At 36.2% G+C, this 24189-nt stretch overlaps 1 protein-coding gene across 2 annotated transcripts; it reads left to right on the top strand.

Moving 5' to 3' along the window:
• Positions 1–5375: 5375 nt before the first annotated feature.
• On the top strand, positions 5376–18579 carry LOC102789778 (solute carrier family 12 member 3-like). 2 transcript variants are annotated; one of them, XM_006808533.3, is made up of 28 exons: positions 5376–5498; positions 5692–5786; positions 6052–6208; positions 6690–6800; positions 6900–6975; positions 7432–7527; positions 7812–7951; positions 8154–8264; positions 8397–8508; positions 9278–9408; positions 9501–9585; positions 9778–9935; positions 11191–11298; positions 11973–12096; positions 12187–12288; positions 12623–12781; positions 12926–13025; positions 13305–13416; positions 13584–13718; positions 14349–14455; positions 14878–14960; positions 15110–15178; positions 15682–15786; positions 16191–16302; positions 16657–16743; positions 17035–17170; positions 17272–17339; positions 18292–18579. In XM_006808533.3, the coding sequence occupies exons 1-28, from the start codon at positions 5442–5444 to the stop codon at positions 18428–18430; spliced, it is 3075 nt and encodes a 1024-aa protein (XP_006808596.3). In that variant the 5' UTR covers positions 5376–5441; the 3' UTR covers positions 18431–18579. The 2 variants fall into 2 exon arrangements, with proteins under 2 accessions (XP_006808596.3, XP_035771596.2); XM_035915703.2 differs by having other exon boundaries at positions 5692–5849.
• The last annotated feature ends 5610 nt before the right edge of the window (positions 18580–24189 follow it).

The following is a 24189-nucleotide window of genomic DNA, read 5'->3' as shown; positions in this document are numbered from 1 at the left end:
TACATCAAAACTAATAAAAACGAAACATGCCACTAGGTGAAACAAAACACTCAGTGGCATGTTGGGGAGAAACTTTTATTTCCAAGCACAAACCAGCTAGAATTCTGGCACCCAAAATTGCAATCAGTTAAGCAATCAATGAAAGAAATGTCGTATCTCAACTCATTTTGTGTATAAAGCACACCTATCCACAGAGAGAGTCTCTTCCACTCCAACTTCTTCTTCCACAAGAGACAAGAGCTTTCAAAGGAAAACAAGGACAAGATTTTAGACCTGCACAAGGCTGGAATGGGCTACAAGACTATCAGCAAGAAGCAACATAATAAACAACACCACGATGATATATGGGAATATGACAGTAAATACTAAATATTAAACATTATTGTGCAGCACATAAGATCGACATCGCACAGTGTGCTTTGAGGTAGGAGCCAAAAAGGGTGTAGTTTGTGTGTGTGAGCACCTGTGTATACACCTGTGAGCATGAGCGCGCTTGTATTTAAAAGGTTCCTTCATGTAATGATCTGCTAGAGGGTGTGGGGGGACACAGCCCCGTCCTCCAGGGCGTGAAGCAGGTATGGAGGAGATCAAAACTCCAGACATCCAGAGGCCCCCAGAACACAAGAGACCAAGGAAGACCAACAGAGGGGCAGCCGTGCCACTGTCCCAGAAAGAGCTGAGGAGAGTCCCAGATGAGGGGTCACTCAGCAGCCGCGGAGCAGAAGCCAGGGGGGGTTGCAGTGATGTGCTCGTGAGCTCCGCCGGCAGCCAGCTGTGCCTGAGTGACCGAGCCCCAGGCCAAGAGGCCGAGGGCACCCCACCCCCAAAGTCGCCCGAGCGAGCCCCAGGCTCCAGGCCCCGATAAGCAGCCACCAAGGAGTGAGCCGGTGTGTACCTGGACCCCCATCCCCGGACACAAAGAACCACCAACGCACCGATGTCTGAGGGCGTCTGCCACTGGCAGGGGAAGTGGTGGGGGGAGATAGGCCTCCAAACCTTGGAGGGCCTGATATGTCCCCAGAGAGGTGGCGTCTGATACCCAACCTGACATATGGACATACAGGCACACACAGATACAAACATCCATTCCCACCCTCATGCTCTCATAGGCAATTACTCCACACTCAACCAACGTGGAGACAGACATAAAGAGACACTGTACTCACAATCACACTCCCCGAGCGTACTCTAAGCCCCAGGTCTAGGTACCCTTGCCCCTGGAGGGGGAAACTGCACCCAGACCCAGGTGGCGTTACCCTTTTCCCTGTGGTGGAGAGAAGCAGACCGCCCCGACTCCGCAGCAGCAGGGAGGCCCCACACTCCAGACCCCAGTTGGACGACCAACTCCTCCTCCTGGCCCCCCACTCCAACAAGCTGCAGAGAACGGAGGTGTGAGAAGACTCCAAACCTCCCTCCGCCCGGTCATATGTAGTGTTGATGCATGTGTGTTCTAAGGTGCCTTTAAAACCCAGGAGGGCATGGAGCTACCTGCCAGAGAGCAGCAGGTAAGCGCATAGCCCTCAGTGTCTACATGTATTTAAAATTGAGAGGTGGGCAACGACGCCAGGGGTGAGGTTGTACACCCTGATGGTCTTTTGGACCATCATAATACTACATTTTTAAGTATTATGAAGGCCTGTCTCTCTTCCATTGTTAATTCTACAATTGTTTCCTCTAAACAGATGCTGATAAACCTTTATGAAAAAAGTTCATTCTAACACTCCAGGACATTCTTGTTTGGGTGCAATTCCTGAAAGATGACTCACTGTTTCATAATGAATTGTACAAAAGTCATTCAGTTTCCTTCATGTAGTTTTGGTTGAAGAATAGGACAACAGCCCTATAACATAACAACAACAACAACAACAACAACAATAATAATAATAATAAAAATAAAAATAATAATAATAATAATAATTTTAAATGTCTTGTGGCCACTCATATTATTTGATAAGAAAGAACGTTCTATATAAAAGTCCTGAGCATTTTTAATTAATGCTTTCAAAAGTATTTTTTAAAGGATGCAGGATGGAGAGGGAACTATATTTCTGTAAGTAAATATCAGGTGTAACTCCAGGTTGTCGCGCCACATTTACTTCAAGTAGTATTGCATAAGTTAGATTTGTGACTTGAGCGAGTGCATTAGAGTAGTTATATTTGTTGTTTTGAGAGGTTTTATTGACAGAGTTTTGGTTGCACCGTAAGCAGGCCTGGGAAAAAAAATCTCAGTAAAATTTAATTTACAAGTTTGCAACACTCATCAGGTTACTGTTAAAGTATTTGCCTTGTTCCAGATTTCTTTTTTTTTGTCACACTGTTTCAGATCAAACAGAGATAACCAAAGTAAATACACAATGCAGTTTTTAGATAATTAAATTTTTATGGGAAAGAAAAAATCCTGTGGGTCATAAAGTTTAAAAGCACACTTCACTGTAGGGATGAACAAGTGTTATGTCTACACATAACAGAAAACCCACAGCTACTCTCCCACCCACATCCATTGCTGACTGTTTAAGTTAAATCAAGGTCTGGTTTACTCACAACTTTCTTAAACTTAATGGCAATAAAACAGAATTCATTTTAATAGGCACCAGATCAAAACCGACTACAGTTCCAACCAGTCTTTTGTTATCCATTGATAACTCTGTTGTCACACCCTCCCCTCAGGTTAAGAGTCTTGGTGTCATTCTCGATAGCACTCTGTCCTTCACAGCACATATAAATAATATCACTCGGTCTTCCTACTTTCATCTCCGTAATATTAACCATCTTCGTCCCTCACTCACTCCACACAGTACCGCCATACTTGTCAATGCTCTTGTCACATCTCGTCTGGATTACTGTAATTCTCTTCTCTATGGTTTACCTCATAAATCCCTCCATAAACTGCAGTTGGTTCAAAATACAGCTGCTCGTATTATTTCCAGAACTAGATCCACTGAACATATAACACCTGTTCCTAAACAGCTCCATTGGCTCCGAATTCACCTCCGTGTCAATTTCAAGATCCTGCTTCTCATTTTCAAAGCGCTTCATAACCTCGCCCCTCCATATCTGTCCGATCTTCTCCATACATACTCACCCCTTCGTACACTCCGCTCTTCTTCAGCTTCCCTTCTGTCAGTTCCACCTGCTCGCCTGACTACCATTAGACTCAGAGCCTTTAGTTGTTCTGCCCCGAGACTTTGGAATGCACTTCCACTTGCTCTACGGACCACACACTGTCTCACCACTTTTAAATCACTACTCAAAACCCATCTGTTTAGAATTGCATACACCTGATTTGTCTTAGGCCATTTTTACTTTGCTCAGTTTTTATATTTCCTTTTATACTTTTATGACTGTTTATGTCTAAATTTTATCTACCATGTTTGCTATATATACATTTTTCTTATCTTTTTTTTATGGTACTGTTTACGTGCTACTGTAAGGTGACCTTGAGGGTCTGAAAGGTGCCTATAAATCAAATGTATTATTATTATTATTATTATTATTATTATTATTATTATTATTAAAACTTAGGAAAGAATCAATTTGAAGTTGTATCTTTAGAAAGGTTGTTACTAGCAACTTTCTACAAAACTGTGTAATTCAATTACTTTTTTGTAGCCGAGTCTACATAAAATGCCAAAGATAAAACAGTTTGAGATGCATCAAATAATATGACTTAGATGGGACCTAGCTGAAGACTTGGCATATCTCATCATGGTGTGCAGTTTTTCTTTAAATATAAAAATATGACACAGCGCCATCATTTAATGCACGTGTTGTTTGCTGAAGCTTCACAAGAAATGGTTTAATGGAAGTATGGCAGTCAAGAAGCCATACATAACAAAGGTAAACAGGGAGAAAAAAAGTTATGCCGAATTACCAACAGCATCCATCTAGAAATTAAGATTGGCAACAGCTTAATTTTTCAACATGTCGTTGATCCCAAACATATTGTCAATGCAGTGAAAGCACACCTGGAAATAAATAAAATATGATGAACTACTACATAAATAATACAAATTTAGTCCAAAGCAAAAGCAAATCAGTGACTCCCTAAATCAGTTGCTCACAAATTGCCTGGAAGAACTAGTCACAGCTGTTTCCCGATCCACTGCTTGAAGTTTCCTGGACTAGTCTGAATGAGTAACACTCCGTAAACAGAGATACAACTAAATTCTAGCGTCTGTAACACTAGATGGTACTTGTCCCCCAAAAATCACATGTTAATAAAGACAGATTAATATGCACAATGTATGAAGATAACAAGATATAAAACTGAAAACAGTTGCAGTGCAATAGAAACACTTTATGTTACTAAAGTGAATTAATAATAATAAAAAAACCTGTAAAATTTATATTGGAAACAATGATGTGATTATCATTTTGACCGTAATTGTGCAACACTATCAGTCACCGACCTCAGTGACCTCTTCAGAGCTTGAATCTGAACATTATTTAAGCAGTGCAGGATCATCTTGTAAAATCCCTGTGAAAAATAAGGCTAGAATAGTGTTTAAAAACACGTCTACCTTCATGCCTTAAAGGTTTTTAAATTTTAGATGTTCATAATGAAACTATTGACATTAGGGTGAAACAAAGTTTATTAATCCCAACAAAATAAAAATAACAAAATATATGAACCCCCGATTTTCCACTCAAATATAAGATGGTAATGTTTTTTCTGCTATGTGGAAAATACAGTGTTAATAATGTAATGACAAACGTGCAAATTATAGTACGTACAAAACACCTTTCAGACAATAAAAACATCAACCTTGTGGTTGTATCAAATGACAAGGGCACAGTGACCTTATGAGAATGCTGATTGCAGGGTCAACTATAGCATTGCCCTGCCACAATGAAGGCCATGCTGCCAAAGGTTTGTTTCAATTTTAAAACACTCAGGCAGATCTTACTCAGGCAGACAGTAGTGTATGCAAGAAAATGTTGTATATTTCTGAATTACAGGCAAGGAAAAAATACAAAATGGTTAAAAAAAAACCCCAAAACAACGTAGGAACTTGCATATTGCTGCCATTTGTAAATAAATTAACCATATTTTTTTCCCCCAAGTTTCAACATTTTACTTTTTTCCAGCTTCAATTTTGATTGAAGCTGGAAACACTGCTTGCTCATGAGGTCCCAACAATTCTGAAAAACATAGGCTGATTCAGGTTGGTCAGGTATTACTCATGTTAAACTTAAATAAAATAAAAATAATCATTCATTTATGTTTATATTTTAAATGTTGGTGAGAAACATGACTACATATTTTTGTTTTGCTTTTTATTTCCTACCAATATTATAAATAGATGTTTTGTTTTTGTTAGATGTCACACTTCCTGTGAAGCATATTGCGTAGATTTCTTTTTCAGAACAGCTACCAAAAATGGGAGGAGATGTCTCATATCCCACACATTTCACTCAGAGTATAAAAGCTGAGCTATGAGATGAACAAAGGGACATTTTTTGAACTGCTGATTCTTTCATCAGGGAAAAAAAACCCAGTAAGTATAGTTTTTTTGCTTGTTTTTTTTAGATATCTTCATTGGACATTATTACATTACACTTACATGATATGAACAAAAGTCTTTCTCCAAGCTTTCAATTTCATTAAATATTTTTTTCAGTGCAAGAAAATAAATAAATAAAAATGAATAACCCTTTCTCATTCCTCTTTTCTTCCATAATGTCCAACAGGTATTAGTGAGACTATCAATGGGGCAGTTGAAGTCTAAGATTACTGGGTCAGGCCCAGGTATTCACCAGGCAAATCCTGAAGAAGGACCTCCCAGGTACTCCTCACACCATTTTGATAGCAGTATAAATCCAACCTTCACCATCTCAGGCATGTCAAGGTTTGTTAAATGCTAGATCTTTTTCTACTTCAACTGGTAGAATCTATGATCTGTTAAATTTATAAACAAGAAACAAAGTAAATTAATAAATAAAAAAGAAAGAAAGAAACTTTAGCAATCACTGAAGGAAATACAGTTTCAAGCAGTTATGGTTTCATTATTTAATAACTTTTTCTTTCTTTTTTTTCACTGGAACAAAAAGCGCATCGGGACAGAAGGACTCAAACATGGACCCACGAAAAACTTCTATCTATAACACCATAGACACGGCGCCACAATTAGAGTATTATGCGAATACACTGCCCCACCAAGAGATCAAAATCAGACCTTCTCTTGATGTTCTGCGCAAAACATTTGAGGTGAGTTTTCCACCTGTGGGGAAAACATTTCATTGTTGTGTTGTTTAACTTTGCAATTTATGAAGGAGACAGTTTAAACTTAGAACTTTTGATTTATTTCATAGACGATATAAATCTAGAAAGCAGGATGAAATTGTCATGTGACCCTCAACCATAAAATTATGCTGCAGCAGGAAATTTGTTCCCTCCTGTCATTGCAATGTCCTTGCTCATCAGAGGAGCAAGCACAACTTCCAGAAAGTTCCTTTCAGTGACTGTTGATAGGATTTCCTAATAAACAAACTTGAATTGAATTAAATTTTCTTTTTTTGAGTATTCGAACGTTATGGAACATTTTTTTTTTTTTACATCCTTTTATTGCAAAATTGAAGCACAGTATTTTGCACCTTATAGAATTAATAACTAGTTTAATCAAAAACTGACATTTGATTATTTTTCTATTCAGAAAACTTTTTTTCTAAATGATTTATTATTATTTTAGGAAGTGGAAGCTGAAAATGCCGCCGCAGATGATGCCACCGCAGATGATGAAGAACCCCAAGGTCCTGAAGGGAAACCACCTACTAGATTTGGCTGGTTTATTGCAGTCTGGGTGAACAAAGCTTCTGTGTATTTAAGTCTACAACATACAAATGGAAAAAAACAAAACAAATAAAACCAAAAAATTAACTTTTTTTTCTTTTGATCACAGATGCGCTGCATGCTGAATATCTGGGGTGTCATCCTCTTTCTCCGGCTAACATGGATTACCTCTCAGGCAGGCATTGGTAAAACAACATTCATTCATTGTTCAGTATATTGGGTCCTTTTTATTCCTGCTTTCTGTTGCCAACTTGATTTGGGCTGTTAATTCATGAGATTAGATTACTAATCTAACAGGAAATGATAATTTGGGGTTGAATAAAATACTCACCTTGGTTAAAATTTGTTCCATTTCATCCTGCAGAAGGTACTTCATACTATTGACATGAGAAATTAAAAAAATCAATAAATAATACAAATTTATATAAGTTGGGAGTAAGTTCCTTACCCATTTCTGTGGATATATGACAAAATAAATGCAAAATGTATCATGATAATTGAATTGTATAAGTTCTGTAGACAAGAAAATTGATACAGTACATGTAAAACATTCTTATTCAAGCTATTTAAATAGGATTTAGTTAAAAACCTCCATGATCATAATATTATAATACTGAGGCGTAACTTGTTTCTTTCTTCAGTTTTGAGCTTGGTCATTATAACCATGGCTGTGTCAGTGACCACAACAACTGCCCTGTCAATTTCCGCCATCGCCACCAATGGGAGAGTGAAATCAGGTGAGTAAATTATTTTAAACTGGAATGACACAGTATAAGTATTATTGCCACTTAATCTTGCCTTTTAAAATCATCCATTGAATTCCCATTTTAAAACCTACTGTCCTGTCCAATACTCTCTATATCTCTATAACACTTTTAAGAAATGCTTCCTTTAAGAGTACTCTTACTACATTTATGATAGAATAGTGCCAATGCTCCCGGCGTTGCTTCCCTTCTTCCTGGTCCCCATTCACACACAATATTTTTAACAGCCTTGTTTCTGCATATTTTTCAATATTTAGGTGGGACATATTTCATGATCTCTCGCACACTCGGTCCTGAACTAGGAGCATCAATTGGACTGATCTTTTCCATTGCCAATGCTTTGGCTGTCGCACTCCATACTGTTGGCTTTTCAGAGGTCGTACGTGATCTGATGAGGGTAAACAAATAATAATAATAATAATAATAATAATAATAATAATAATAATAATAATAATAATAATAATAATAATAATAATAATAATAATAATAAAAAATAAATAAATAAATAAATAAATAGGTAACCACATCTTGTAAAATAATGCATTCTAAATCTTTATACTTTCATATTCCTGTTAATAACTTGTTGATTTTTTTTTTAGAGCTATGGTACCATAATGGTCGATGCGCTCAATGATGTCCGTATTATTGGTGTGGTCACGGTGACAATTCTTTTGTTCATTACGTTCGGTGGAATGGATTGGGAAGCCAAGGTAAGCACAACCAAATACATTTCACTTTGTTTGCTGGACATGGGTTACAAATATTGTTGTTTCTAATGTTTACTCTTCATTATACCTATTTTAATTATCTCCCTTCATTCTTTCTCTCTTTTACTCTCGTAGGCTCAGATTTTTTTCTTCATAGTTCTCATGGCTTCCTTCGCTGATTACCTTGTGGGAACACTGATACCTCCAAGCCTCCAGAAGAGGTCACAGGGCTTCTTTGGATATAACAGTAAGTTTATTCTTCTCACAACAATCTAGTTTCCAAAACACACCTTTGAAAAAAAAATCTTTTGATTTAATTCCTTCAGTTATCAGTCCTTTTAATAAGTTCTGCCTACCAGTTCTAATACATTGATCTCCATTCTCTGATGCCAGTTATTCTGGACTGTCACTGACAATACTGAACACATTATAGGATTGACATGAATTAATTATTGGAAGTAATAGCTGGAAGAGCAAACTTCCAGCTACTTGACAAAATCTTGATGCAACTGAGCATGTCTTGCATATGCTGAAGAAGAAATCTAAAAGGGCAAACATTTGAAACAAGTAGAAGTTGAAGGTAGCTGCAGTTTTAACAAGGCATCACCAAAAAAAGGTTCTCAGCAATTGCTATTTTTTTTTAATAAATCGTAGACTTCAAGCAGTCCTTGTTTGTAAGGGATCTGCAAAAAAGTACTAAACACGACTGTTTTAACATACATAATATTACTTTTTTTCAAACAATATGGTACCCTGGAAAAATAACTACCATATTTATAAATTGAACCGATATGCTAGTTACTTTGAATCAAAGTGTGGAATGTACACCTGCACTTGAAGAACACCTTTAGATTGTTCAATTTCAGATTTCACACTGAGGAACATTTGTTACTCACATCACGTGGGGTTACTCAAAGACATTTCTTTGTCCCAAACATCATTGAGGCCACTGTATGTGTTTACAATAGGAATGTGTTTTTTCATAATTTTAAGCTAATATCTCGTATGTTCTACAGAGGATGTATTCATAGAAAACCTCACACCAAACTGGAGAGGTCCTGATGGCAACTTTTTCCGTCAATTTGCAATTTTCTTTCCTGCATGCACTGGCATCCTGTCTGGAGCCAACATCTCTGGAGACCTCAAAGTATGACAAGCATCAAGAAAAAGAGAGTTCTTCTACTAAACCCGCTTAGCTTTATGTGTAAGTGATGACTCTAAAAATGTTTTCTTTTGCAGGACCCTTCTACTGCTATCCCGAAGGGTACCCTAATGGCCATTTTTTGCACCACTCTCAGCTACGTTGTGATTGTTGTCACTTCTGGTAATTACTCAGTTTACTTTTTTTTCTCTGCATTAGATATGGCTGGAATCTAAACTTAAAAGCTTCATTCAGATTCTGTGGTATATATATATATAGGCATTTTTTCTTGTTGAAACTGCCTGTGAGAAAAAGGTCAGAGACTATGAATGAAACAGTTTTTTGACTCTGTTCTGAAACTTACATTGACTGCAGGTGCAAGTGTAGTGAGGGATGCCTCTGGAAATATGACTGACCTCATGACTGGAAACAGCACAGATGGCTGTTTGGGACCAGCATGTAAACTGGGCTGGAACTTCACAAAGTGTGTCCAGTCACAGGCTTGTTCAGAGGGTTTGGCAAACTATTCACAGGTACTGGTCAGCTAAGAGAGAAATGGCATTTATGTTCATTGCAATGTGAACCAGATTTTATTTTATCATTGATAAGTTGAGCTCTTCATGCTCTGCTAAAATTTTGGAGTCCTTCATTAGGTTGTACTGGGACCTATTCTTTCTTGGTTATACATGCTACCACTAGGCCACATTCTTAAGATATAAAACATTTAATTGCTCTTCTAGCTGGTTTTACACAGCTCTATGCCCCAGTGAGACCTACTGTAATCTTAAGTAATCTTTCCAACCTTTTAAAATGTCTAATGGCTATTTAGAAATCGATGTGTTCAATTATTCTGAGATTTTACTTACGTAAAATAGAAATTCTTATTGGTTGTGACAGGTTGGATCAAGTCTTAACTTATTTTTTCTCATATTTTTTTTTTTTAATCTTTACATGTAAAATAAACCCAGGGGTTTTTGATTCTGATCTCTCCTTTGAGAAGGATATAAACAATGTGCTCCCAGACTTGCTTCTACCACTTTAAGAATATTGCAAGGATCCATTTAAAGATCTGAGTTGGAAACATATTGAGATTGCCACACATGCTTTAATGTAATGGTCTTTTAACAGGTTAATCCAAAAGCATTGAATTGACTATAGATTACATAAAACGATGTATCAAGGCGTATTAAAAGAATCAAATAAAATGAACATATTACATTGTTTTTAAAGACTTTGTACAGGCTGTCCACTAATTTTAAGATTTAAAATTGATTTAACAATTTTATGTGTTACTTTTTAATTCTTCATTCCCTGGCCCCGAAATATATAGTGCAACTTTTTTGCCCTTATCAAACAGTGTGCAGCTTTCAGATACTCAGAAACCTGTAAACTGTTCAAAATTCTCACTTAAAGAAAAAAGACAATCAAGCATTTACCAATTGGGTTCCTTGGTTCTAGAATGAGCTGCCTAAGGAAATCTGACGTGCCTCATTCTAGTTTCAATTTAAGTTATTTTTAACTTAAATCCTTATTCTCATTAAAAAAATGCACTTGACTCTTGCATGGTCTTGTTTAATTGTTTTGTAATCTTTTTGAATTTCCTTCTAGTTTGTTCTTTTGTTCAGTGTTTCTTTTCTGGAACTGTCTCTTAAAACTGACTTTATATATAAAAACTGCTTAAGAAATAAACTTTATTATTTAAACTTTTTTTAAGTAATTATATTAAATGTGTTATTTTGAACACATTCTTCCAGTTGTTTACAATTTCATTTTGAAAATTCTCTACAGGTAATGGGCCTGATGTCTGGTTCATATTACCTCATTGTTGCTGGTATTTTTGCAGCCACCTTGTCTTCTGCTCTTGGATTTCTTGTTTCTGCCCCTAAAATTTTTCAGGTGAGAACCACCAGATACATCACAATGACTGAACCATATTTTTACTTTTTAGGCAGTAAAATATGGACAGTCTTAACCAATTATCAAAGTTTATTCATTTCAGCTTGTGCAGCAAAAAGTATTAATTTTGCAGAGTAGAACAGTGATAGACAAACATCTGACACCACTCTCACAATTCTGCTATTAATGCCATAGTATTTATAAACATGACCATAGCAGTTGTGTTGGACCTCATTTCTTAGCCAAATTCACCTTAGCTTTTATTTTTTAAAAATTGGACCTCAGAATTTAACAGAGACACTAAGGAATACTGCCACCTTGTGGACTTCTGACTTCTCAATCGCATGGGGAAGCAAAAACATATTGGGTCTATGTATATCGTAACAAAGAAGCCATGGGACATTTCTCCACATACTTTTACACAACTGGATGCCTTTTTGTCACAGATGGCAGAGAACTGATGGTTATTAGAAAGAAATCAGATTTAAGTCACTTCAGCATTACTTCAGCAAGGTTCTGCAAAAAAGAAAAAAACTTCAGTGTTTTGTTGCAAATTCCTATATCCTAACTAAAATAAGCAGAAAAACAATGAAAAATGTGATACATACATCTGTAAATGTAGTAAAGTTATTATTGTTAAATAAATTATATTTGTATTTTATTTTATCTCTCAGTGTCTGTGCAAAGACAACGTATACCCGTACATTATATTCTTTGCAAAGGGTTATGGCAAAAACAATGAACCACTCCGGGGCTATATCCTTACCTACCTCATTGCTGTGGCCATCATTCTTGTTGGTGAGTGTAATCCAGCACTGTCATTCTACTCTTATTTGAAATATTGTTTCATATATGTGCTGATAGTTTTTTCCTTCTGTATTATTACAGCTCAACTAAATATCATTGCACCCATTATCTCCAACTTCTTCCTGTGTTCCTATGCTCTTATAAACCTAAGTTGCTTTCATGCTTCACTTGTCAACTCCCCTGGTAAGTTATGTACTCAGCTATTGCACTGCACTAAGACTAGAGACAAGCTCATGGCTATTCACTAAACAAGAAATTAAGCATTTCACCAGGACAAAAGTGATGTCCAAGACAGGTGATACTTAACAAACTGATACAAAATAATGTGAAGCTAAATGTTTTATTCCTTTGAACATCACTTCAATCCTTTATGTGCTTATGCATAGGGAGGGCAAAAAGTGGGTCTTATAATTTAGTTTTTTTTGGAGGCTGTACTGGACACAGTACTGGGGATCTAGGATCAGAACTTTTGCATTATGCTCACTTGTAACTGTCCTTCTCTTGTCACCTCTTGAAGGATGGAGGCCAGCATTCAAATACTATAACAAATGGACAGCTTTGTATGGAGCACTGGCATCTATAGCTTTGATGTTTGCGTTTACCTGGTGGGCTGCTCTGATCACCTGGACTGTCATCTCCCTCCTGTTTCTATATATTGCATACCTAAAGAAACCAAGTGAGTCAAAATCAAGCATAGGTTGGAAGTCAATGTTGCTTTGATAAGAATCATGCCTCAGATGGACAAGTGAAATACATTGTATTTTACCAGTCATTTATACTGCATCTGTTCGCATAATGTTTTTTTTTATTACATCAACAGATGTAAATTGGGGCTCTTCAATACAGGCAAGTTCATACAACATGGCTTTGTCATTCTCTGTGTCTCTTACTGATGTCAACGACCATGTCAAGAATTTTAGGTAAGTGGTCTAAAATGTTAAAAAGCATTTGGGTGGTTTTTTTTGTTTTTCTTGGTTTTTTTTCATGTGTTGTTTTTTCAAAGAGTATTTGTGTGATCACTGTTTTATCTTCAAAAAAAACACCCCAAAACTGTCAAAATAAATCTCACTAACATGTGCAGAACGTTGAAAGGAGGACATTCCCCAACAAAAGCAGGCCACATATCTCAAACATTGGGATAATTCAAATAGAGAGTAACTCCCAAACATTATCTTTGTTGTCTGATGTCCTTTTATTAGACCACAATGCCTTGTCATGACTGGACCTCCACAACAGCGGCCTGCACTGGTGGATTTTGTTGGCTGCTTCACTAAGCATGTCAGCCTTATGATCTGTGGAAACATTATAATGGTGAGTTTCTTTGTTTCATGTTTCTTTGAAAGTTAAAAATGACAATTGATTAACATTTTTTATCCACTGATTAAAAGTTCCCACACTGGCTTTTTGTCAGAGGTTTTTTAATTGCACATGCTCAGTTTCTTCAGCTTTTCATAGAAGGTTGAAATTGCCTTTTCCAGAAGCCAGAAAAGCAGACCCAGTTTCAGGATTCCACAGATCAGTATGTTAAATGGTTAAACAAGAGGAAGGTTCGCTCGTTTTACACTCAGTTTACGGCTGATTCCCTCAGAGATGGAGTTCGATATCTGATACAGGTATGTCCTCTATTTGAGAAGCAATTGTTGCTCACTACTCAAAAGAAACTAGAAACTAAATAATGGCTTCTTACAAGTTATACTGTATGATTCTCATAAAGTTTGATAATGCTAAACTGGTTTTCATCACCATGTGAGTGACTCTATTGTATAACTGCTGGAGCCTGACAAATTAAAGGTTCCTTGTTGAGTTGCAGAAGACACAAATACCTTTGGAGGTGTGTCAAAAATGGCATTCTGTTTACAAATGTGCTTTTGGTTTGTAATTATGGCATATCATTCCTTTTTTTAAAAAAAAAAAAACTATAACATTTTATTAAACATTTCAGTACTACAATACAATTGAAGTAAGGAGGTGGCATTTAAATTGCCTGTTTTTAAAAAAATTAAATGCAGTAATTTATGTTCTTGTTTAGGGGTGGCTTTGTGTGTTTTCCTTGCATCTTATTTATGGTGTCATTTTACAATTCCATTATCTTGAAAATATCAAGAATTTTTTTTGTAAATTTGTAATTGTGGCTCTTTGAATATAAATATCTAAGAGTTTAACAATGTTGAATCCCTAAAATCCCTAAAATATTTGGATGTCTCTGATGGATTGCTATTGTTATTATTATTTTTAAATTCAAGGCTTCTGGTCTTGGCAAGCTGAAGCCTAACACGCTGGTCCTTGGCTTCAAGTCAAACTGGATGGAAAGCTCTCCTAAAAGCATTGAAGATTATATCCACGCTATATAGTAAGCTTATCATTGTTTTCATATTCCGTGTGTGTGAGTGTCATTCTATTGTAAACATCAAAGATTTTTGATGATGAAAGATTTTTTGAATTAATTCTGAAAAAACTTGCAGGGCAGTGGTGGTACATGATGTTGTAGGGTGGGGTCCCGTTGCCATCCATTTAAATTTGGCTTACTTACACTGTAGTCCTAAAGGTCAACTGAATGATTTATTGGTCTAAAATTCATAAAAAGCCTTTTAACGATTCTTTTAAAAGTGCAGTGTGCATTCTTAGCATATAGAAAGTACCATACAATATTATGACAGCTTCTCTTTAACACTTAATTGAATGCTACACTTTTTTTTTTTTTTTTTTTTTTTGCTGACAAGAGTCCTTAAAAGGTTTTTTGTTGCTCACACACTCTCTCTTACTGTTTTTCAGTGATACATTTGACTCCAAGTACTGTTTGTGTATCTTGAGGATGATGGATGGGCTGGACATCACTGACCATTCTGATTTTAAAGGTTGGATGCATGGCTTAGCATGAATTTCTAAAGCATGTGACATTGTTATTATTATTTTTTTGCCAAAAACAAATTATGACAAATTAAAAAAAAAAAAAATCCCAGCTTGCCCCTGCGGCGGTCAATCCTTCCTTTATTTTTTACTTTAGAAAACCAAGGCTTTGAGCCTGATGAAGCCATTGAAAACAATGACCATCAGCTTCCTGAGAAGGAAACAGGTAAACAAGCACTTTCAGTGCTTCAGATTTTTTCATTTCAATCTGACCCAAAATGCATATTTTCGACCAATCATTGTCCTGCATTGATGTTAAAAGTTCAATCATCTGATTTAAAAAATATATAGAGAAGTTCACTATTCTCCAAGTAAAAGTCAATATACATATAACCCTGCACTGCACATGGAGGAAATTTGTCAGCTAAAATGTATGTACATTTCTAAATGTATAAATGTCTAATTTATACATGAACAATTTTTGTTGAAAACAGTCTGGGGGACGAATAAGGATTCTCAATTAATTCAAAGATATTTACATGTCGATGAAATAGTGTAAAATAAAGATTTGATCATACCATCTCTTTAATAGTATTTCCATTTACAGATGCTGCTTTTGAAATGCTGCAATGGAGATGGTTGTCGTTAATGTACATAGAAAGCATATAGCTTCTTAAGTATGAATATGGAGTAATCCTTATGATAACACATAATTATCGCTTTTTGCAGCTAATGACATTTCTGAAAACATCAACAGCAATCAGATCAAGACTGTGTTTAAGAATGCTGGGGGAAAGAAGACTATTGATATCTACTGGATAGCTGATGATGGAGGTGAAACACTAGGCACACTAGTTATATCACAATTTAATAAGACGTGTGTAACACTTAGTTGATATAGAAGTTGATATAAAAGTGTGTGGATTGGGTATCTGGTCAGAATTCCAAACCAACAGTTTGGGATTCTGACCACTTAACATTGGTCATCTAAATATGATGTCTCTTGGACACATCGTGGTGGTGCGCAAATCCAAGGAAGAGTTGGTCTGTGAGTTTATCTGGAAACACCTAGATCAGTCAGTAATCAAAGAGAAGGAGGACTCAGCATCTCAGCTTAGACTAGTGGATGGATAGTTGACAGATGTAATTTTAGTGCCAGTATTGGCTGTAGTCAAAACTGAATCTTCACATATAATTTTGGATATAAAATTAACCACTGTTATCTTGCTCTTCTCTAGGACTAATTTTACTGGTGCCTTACCTGCTCACCAGAAGAAAATGTTGGCGCAGTGGTAAGATTAGGGTTTTCATATTGGGAGATGAAGAAAACGTGGAGGAAAGCCGTGATGCGTAGGTTTATTCTATTTTAACCTATGTATTGGTATTCGAATTTTTAAAAACCTTTATTCATAGATAAATTGAAATTGAAAGGCGTGCAGGTAAACATTCTTCAATTACGTTTTTATTTGTGATGTAATCTTCATTGTTAAATAAAGCACAGATGAAATTAATGTAATTTTTCTTTTAGAAATTTTTAAACCAGGATATTTTAGATGTACAACACATAATCACCGAAAGAGCATTTCCCTGCATGCTGTTCAGACTGGGGTGAAAACGTTTAGGAATGTTTCATGTTATATGACAAGGTGTTTGATTTTCAGACAGTGAAGTGCTTTAAGATTGCTTTTTTTTTGTTTCTTTCAGAATGATCGCCCTGCTGAAGAGATTCCGCATCGATGTTACTGAAGTTGTCGTCATGACAGACACTGAGAGGAGTCCTCAGTCCAAAAAGTATGAAAAACTTGCCATCTTTTTCACCTAAGTCACAGTATGCACTAAAATCCTTTTACAAAACCCCTGCAAAGCTTTTAACCTCAGAAACAAATGAAAGGCGTGACATTTCACCTAAATGTTTCAATTATGAGTCCCAGTTTCATTTAGTGAAAAAGACATTTTTAAACATGATGTTGAATTAACTGTAATAGAGCGCTGAAAGTACAGTTATTTAGAGCATGTTTAATGATAGCAGGTTTTTTCTTTCCTTGACAGCAAACTCATTTGTGTCTTTTTGATGCCTTGCAGTATGAATAGGTTTTTGGAGAGTGTTGCGCCCTACAGGCTATATGATGAACAGCAGGAAGGTGTCTCAGTTCAGGAACTAAAACAGAAGGAACCATGGAAAATATCAGACAAACAGTTGGAGGCCTTTAGACTTAAGGTCTGTCTCTGTACTTCATTTCTAACCAAAAGAAAAAATGACATGCCTATGATTGTCCACCAAATTCATTTAAAACATTTTTTTTTAAATTTTCTTTACAGTCTGAGAGAAAAGTAAGGCTGAACGAAATCATCCGGAAGAATTCACAAAATACCACCCTCGTGCTTGTGTAAGTTGACTTTTTATATTACCGGTGAAATTCAGAACCTTTTGTTAAATTTGTTAAAAGTGTCTTTTCTATAAAATCTTTTATATTGCCATTGTTCTGGCGTATCTTTAATCCCAGAATTGAGGCAGTTTTATTATACATCCACCATTTATCATTCCCCAGATGATTTGTACTATAATGTGGTGTATAATATATTATAAGACAAGGCAGGTCAAAAATAAAAGGGGATCAATGTAATGCATTCACCAATGCACCCTAATGAATTAAATGACTCTACATCTGTTTACAATCACAGTATATGTTTAAAAATTTTAAAACAGAAATTGAATATTTCAGCTATGACAAACATGGTAACAATAAGAGTGAATATTGAATAAATATTTTTAAATACATGTCAGTATAAGAGACCCAGTGTACAGTATCGGTCAAAAGTAGATTTTTTTTTTTTTTTTTACTGCAGTTGCTGATTTTTACTATGTTTTTATTTCGGAGTGCAATAACAAATTAAACGACATAATCCTCAATATAAACTGGAAAAACTGTGGTGTTCTAAAAATTTTGACCGGTAGTGTACAGTTACAATAAAAAGAAAGGGAAAAGAAAAAAAGGATGATTTTATACAAAACCACTATGTTCTTTAGAATGCAAGATTTGAAGTACAAAACAAGAACAATCTATTTGTTTTAATAGTACTTCACTTATTTTGATGCAAAACCACAAAATAGAGTGTGTTTTGAAAAAGATTATTGTCTTTTTCAAAACACACTCTATTTTGTGGTATAGAAGAGGTTCATTTTCTGTAGTTGCTGCAAAAAGAATCCCCAAAAAGAATCCCCAAGCAAGGTTATTTTTTATTTATTTTGCTGTTTTGTTATGTTGATTATAATTCAATAATCTTTACATATGTGAGATGACTGGCATGTTTTTTTTTGTTATGAATGAATTCTATTAGGAGTCTTCCTGTGCCGCACGGCAACTGCCCTAGTGCTCTGTACATAGCCTGGCTGGATGCTCTGACCTGTGGCCTCCACTGCCCTGTAGTGCTTGTGCGAGGAAACCAAGAGAATGTCCTCACTTTTTACTGCCAGTAAATCCTGTGTTAGTGCAATGAAATTTACAGAAACAATATTTTTGATACTCTAAAATGATGTCCTGACAATAAAGGAGAAAAAAAATCACACAAGACAAATAAGTACATAATAAAAAGGGTGTAAATGATGTGCTGTTGTAATCAAAGATGATTAACAAATCTGATGAATAATAAAGAATGATCAAAAACAGAAGATAACACAATTGTGGTTATTCACTTTTTTCTGAATAATTTTAAGCTGTACATTACACTTTGAGGCAAAATATAACATACAGTGCCAAATCACAACAACAATTGCCTCAAGGCACCTTATGTATGTATGTTGTGATCCTCTGTTCCAAAGGCGTGTAATCTAACCACTACGCTATCCAGCTGCTCTATCACAACAGGCAAGACCCCAGGTGCAGGCTGTGTAAAGATGCCCCAGAGACAATCCAGCACATAACAGCAGGGTGCAAGATGCTAGCAGGCAAGGCATACATGGAACGCCATAACCAAGAACACAACCTGTTCTTCCTCTGCCTTCATCCCATATAGTGTACTTCCAGGATCCATCCTCGGGCCTCTTCTTTTTAGCATTCATTTACTTCCCTTGGCCTTATTATTTAAAAAAAACCATAATGTCTCATTTCATTTTTATGCAGATTACCGTCAGATTTACCTACCCCTAAAACATAATGATCCTAGCTCTCTCAGGCCTATTTAAGAATGTCTTAAGGATATCAGTATGGCTGGCTCTGAATGTTTTACATTTTAATGAAAACAAAACTGAGGTCATTCTATTTGGCCTCTTTACTTTGTTAATTTTATTTATGGTATATTTTATTGTCTATTTCATTCATATTTTACTATTTAGTTTATTTATTTTTAAATTTTATAATTGTCTTTGGAAATTACTTTGGTTAACCACGTTGTTTTTAAAGTGTTCTATAAATAAAGTTGGATTGGATTGGATATACAGCACAGTTAAAGACCTTCAATCTTTAGAAAGAGCTCCAGAAGTTTTTGAAACGATGAATTGACAACACAGCAACAAGTGAAATAAGGCAACGATTAATATTGCACTACTAAAGTGCAATATGAGCCTTCTTATTCTTCCTCGGAAGATAGCCTCTAAAAAAAATCCATATAAAGCAGCAGGGAATTATAGACTGTGTTTGCTCAGTAGGTATTATGGCTGATAAACTTGTTGTTCTTGTGATTTGTTCTATCTGTCTCATTAAAAGGATTCATCAACACAAATGTGAAAGACAATTAAAGTGGATGGACACTGACTGAACCTCACACTTGACCTGTTTAGTCTCTCCTCTTCTGCTGAAAGCAGACAGTTGGGGCTTCATTTGCCAAGTGCTGCAGATATATTTAAACTCAGGGACAGTCCAGTTCTGTTAATTAATAATACCATAACTAAAATGGCGAGCAAGCAGCAACATTAGCAAGATGAGCCTCATGGAGTTGACCTGGACTTAGTGCTGTCAGCGTTAATATCTTTAAAATGACGTTAACGCCATAACCGCATTAACTCGCTGATGGAGTTATGGCGCTAACGTCATTTTAAAGCGATTAACGCTGACAGCACTACCTGGACTACATTCAGTTTTCCTGTTCAGTGTGTTTGGATCTTCTGAAAGAACCCATCGCCATTTATTGCGGACACAGTTATTGTAAAAGCTGGATTGAATCATTGCTGGGATGGAGAGGAGGAGAAGGGTGAATACAGCTGTCCTTTCCATGTTGAGCCTCCATGCTCTGGCGATTCTAATCTCTCCAGGGATGTGAGGTAGCTTAAAGCATTTTTAGGGGTAAGACTGGAAAACTTCAATATAGATGCCCATCTGTTTCAAAGAAATGAAAATCATTGTTAGAAAAAATGGAAGTTCAGTTCATTTAAACTCATTATTTACAGCTTTGATTTGATTACCAAATGAAAGTCCCACTTTTTTGGCCTGTTGAGATTGAAAGATCAGGCCAGGTTGTGGTTTTTTACTACAAACAGAAAAAAAAGTTGAACAGATTTGAGCCAGCACATTTGTTCTTAGATTTCATTAACTTTGCTGACTGGGACAAAGTCATCAATGAGCTCATCTTCTTTTAGCAAAGAAAACACAGCTCGATGAAGCAGCTGATTAAAGCCTAGGAAAGGACATAACCAGTGATGTTTAAAAATAAGTCCTTATTACTGTTTGTTTCCTCACAGCCTCATTACCTCCGGCCCCCAGCAGCTCACTTGAAACATTTTAAATCAGAATCACGATAAGAAAACTTTAATAATCTCTAAGGATTTTAAGTGGGTTACAGATGCTCCAAGACAGTAATGGAACTAAACTATTAAACTAATTAAATGAACAACTAATTAAATATCACAATATATTACAAAGTTTACAAATTTAAGAAATAGCACTAATATATACAAACTATTAAATTATAAATATCAAGAATATTAGAGAGGTGGAATATATATGTTTGACATTTAACTCTAACCTGTGAACTTTGTCCTTATCTTGGACAACATCTGCTGTCAATAGAAAATTGTACTTAGTAGTCAGTATAATCTTTTAGTGATATAAGTTTGCATATTATAGAATACTGCATGATGACCCTTTTATGACTGTTGTTGGAATCAAGACTTGCTTTATAAATTCTTTCTCACAGTGATAATAGCTGAGCAAGCTGTTATCATTTCACTGCTGCCAGGAAGAGGGGAGCTGGATGCTCTTATCTTCAAGAAGAGGGGCAACGTCCTTCAGAATAACACACACACACACACATACACCTGAACCACTTTTATCTTCACTCCCTACATACTAACATTCCTCTGTTAATGAATAGACGTATCCACTGTTGTATTACTTTTGTATATAAATAAAGGCAAGTGCAGGAAATAAAGCGCACATCACAGGGCCCCCACTCTGGTGTGAGCATTCTGTGATCGCCCTTGCAAGTAAAAACTGCAGCGTCTGTGTGTTTCTACCTTTAGATTCTTAGCTGAAGAAGTGTCTTTAGAATAAATCTCTTGACATCTGCCCCTCATATTCTTCATATAGAACTCATTTATAGTTGAAAACAGTGGTAATATTGATCATACTCACTGCATTTTTTTTAGCAGATTTCCATCCCCTCACACTGGATGGGACCTCAAACTATCGTTATCTCCACCTGATATGCGGTCACGCTTCAGCTCATCTATACAGGTTCACTAAATTTCCCCAGGTGCTGTGCAGAGAGGGTTTGGCAGACTGGTGTTACTGGGAGGTAGAGGGACATGCTCGCACTCAGCAGTGGCTTATAAAAACATCAGCCGGACATCTGATGAGTCACAGTTTGGCAAAAATGACAAGTCCTGGAGTTTAGACTGCACAGCAGACGCCTTTTTATTCTGTCACAATAATGTAGAAACCAAAGTGCCCGCCTCTGGTCTCTGCAAGATTGGAGTCTTCCTGGATTATAAAGCAGGCACTCTGTGTTTCTATCACATCTCTGACCCAATGGTTCTAATCCACAAAGTCCAAAGCAAAATACTACAAATATTTAGCACAATGCTCCATGAGAAATCAAGGGACACATGCTAGATGGGAAAACCTATTTCTTTTTAAAAAAAACTGTCTTAGGCTGTACATTAGACACACAGATTTCAGTCTCTTTTTGCAGACAGATCCCACCTCATTGAACATAAATTGAATCCAGGTATGTTATTTATTTTCCATATGGAAATTGTGCTGGCAGTTGAATAAGAGCCAAAGGATTGTCATCACTGGAAAAAAAAAAAGCAAAACAAAAAAACGTGCAAGTTATTACAGGCCCTAAATCCTTACAGTAACTCTAATTTGGAAACTTTGCCATTTTAAATAACTGGAATTAACAAAATAAAATAAATGAAGAGACACACTGCATATAAAGATTGCATCATTATTTTCAAGCAGAAGCTACTACTCCTATTTTGGACATTGTTAAAATTTGGTGTTGGGTCTTCATACCTGCATGTGATTTCTTGGAATGATCAACTTCTGCCTTAATCTCCAACACTGTGAAAGTTTTTCTTCTTTTTTTTAAATTATTACTGCTACACCATTTTTTAAGCACAGGTTCACGCTCTAATCCCAGTCATTTTTAACGTTATGCATTTGCCCTTTAAAACGATGGCAACATGCCCAGTTTTCACCGTGCACATCTGGGTTTCTGTAGAGGTTTCTGCAGAAACACTGCTCAGTGAGTTTCACAGAAAAGTGTCAGTGATTTCTCTACCAGAGAAAATAAGACTGTTATCTTTGTATTTTAATGTTTCATTTCTAAAGGATGTTGTAATCGATGCCTGAGGCGTAGCACAGTACTCTGTGCCCTATAAATAAAAGGCTTCTTTGGGCCTTTCTTCCTTCCTTGATCTATATCTCTCACACATCTTTGGATTTTTTTTTTCATTTGAACTTGAAGCAAACCAGGAACTGTGTAGTGCTAACAATGAATAAATTGTTAATATACCATATTTAATAAAATAATCTATGATATGTCCTCACATTTCAACTCTGATTTCTCAACATACTGCACAGTTATTCCACACCTACTTTGAGTTTTGTTTAAAGTATCAAGCTTAAGAGTGCTTCATTTTCTTCATTTTTATTTAGGTATTTATCTAAGTAGTGCTGGATCCTCACTTTGTATTCCCTCCTCATCCTCATTCTTTCCATTACCCTCAGGACAACCTTAATTTTCTCTGTTTTCTTTACTTGCATTTTTTGTTGTTCACTATCTGCTAGACAAACACATTCTCTACAAACATAAAGCATAGAGGAATACTTACTTTATAATAGTCATATAATGGTAAATGGACTGATTCTTATATAGCACTTTTCTACTCTCCCGGAGTACTCAAAGCGCTCTATACAACATGCCTCATTCACCCATTCATACAAGCACTTCTAAACTCAAGTGCAAACTAAACTACATTCACACACATTCATACTCTGATGAATGCATCAGAGGGCAATTTGGGGTTAGTATCTTGCCCAAGGATATTTGGCATGCAGACTGGGGAAGCCAAGGATCGAACCACCAACCTTCCGATCAGTAGCTGATCTGCTACCAGCCACAGCCAGGTGGTAGAGCCTTTACTGTATACGTGAAAATCGTGCTGTTTCATCTGGCACACCAGATGAAACCCACTGTTCCAACATACAATCAAGCTGTTATTTGAGTGCAGTATTGCTAAGATTTCAGTTATCAATATAAATTATTTCTTGGAATAACTTTTAGTTGCGACATGAGTTCAGCTTAAGCTTGATTTAGACTTCAGCTTGAAAGAGTCCCTTCCATTACTCAGGCTTTGGGTAGCCAGACCAACTTTTTCACCTAACTATGTGGATCACATAACTGATCCAAACATATTTACATGTGCAGTACTAGAAATATATATATTTTTTTAAACAACAATGTGCTATAACAGTGGAAGCAATCTTGGAGTTTGCTTTCTTGTGCATAAATACACAGTTCTCTCAGTCAGAATAGCTTAATAGTCTTGGCTTCAACCCCATTAAACCTTATTGGAATAAACTTAAATGTTGAAAATGTTAATTTGGCTGTTAATGTTGACTGCGCAACATTAACAGCCAGCTGGTTGCTGCTGAGTAGGAACAAATCCCTACAGGCCTGAAAATCTTGCATTAATGGCCATAAACCACAAGATAAGTCATATGGGCGCAAGGTGTGTGTCTTTGTAGTAAAGCTGAAATGTTGGTAAAGTTTTGACAAGATATGCCTCTAAAACAA

This window comes from Neolamprologus brichardi, chromosome 3, assembly GCF_056152115.1.
Source record: "Neolamprologus brichardi isolate AB-2024 chromosome 3, ASM5615211v1, whole genome shotgun sequence".
Classification (NCBI taxonomy): domain Eukaryota; kingdom Metazoa; phylum Chordata; class Actinopteri; order Cichliformes; family Cichlidae; genus Neolamprologus; species Neolamprologus brichardi.
Note: the sequence above shows the minus strand (reverse complement) of the source record. Positions and strands in the feature narration are given on the sequence as shown.

Bases quoted from the DNA above. Each gene is read 5' to 3' on its own strand.
- LOC102789778 (XM_035915703.2), top strand. From the start codon at position 5,442: ATGAACAAAGGGACATTTTTTGAACTGCTGATTCTTTCATCAGGGAAA. The intron at 5,850-6,051 runs GTTTGTTAAATG...TGGAACAAAAAG, and splicing joins ACCATCTCAGGCATGTCAAG to CGCATCGGGACAGAAGGACT. The intron at 16,303-16,656 runs GTAGGTTTATTC...TGTTTCTTTCAG, and splicing joins GTGGAGGAAAGCCGTGATGC to AATGATCGCCCTGCTGAAGA.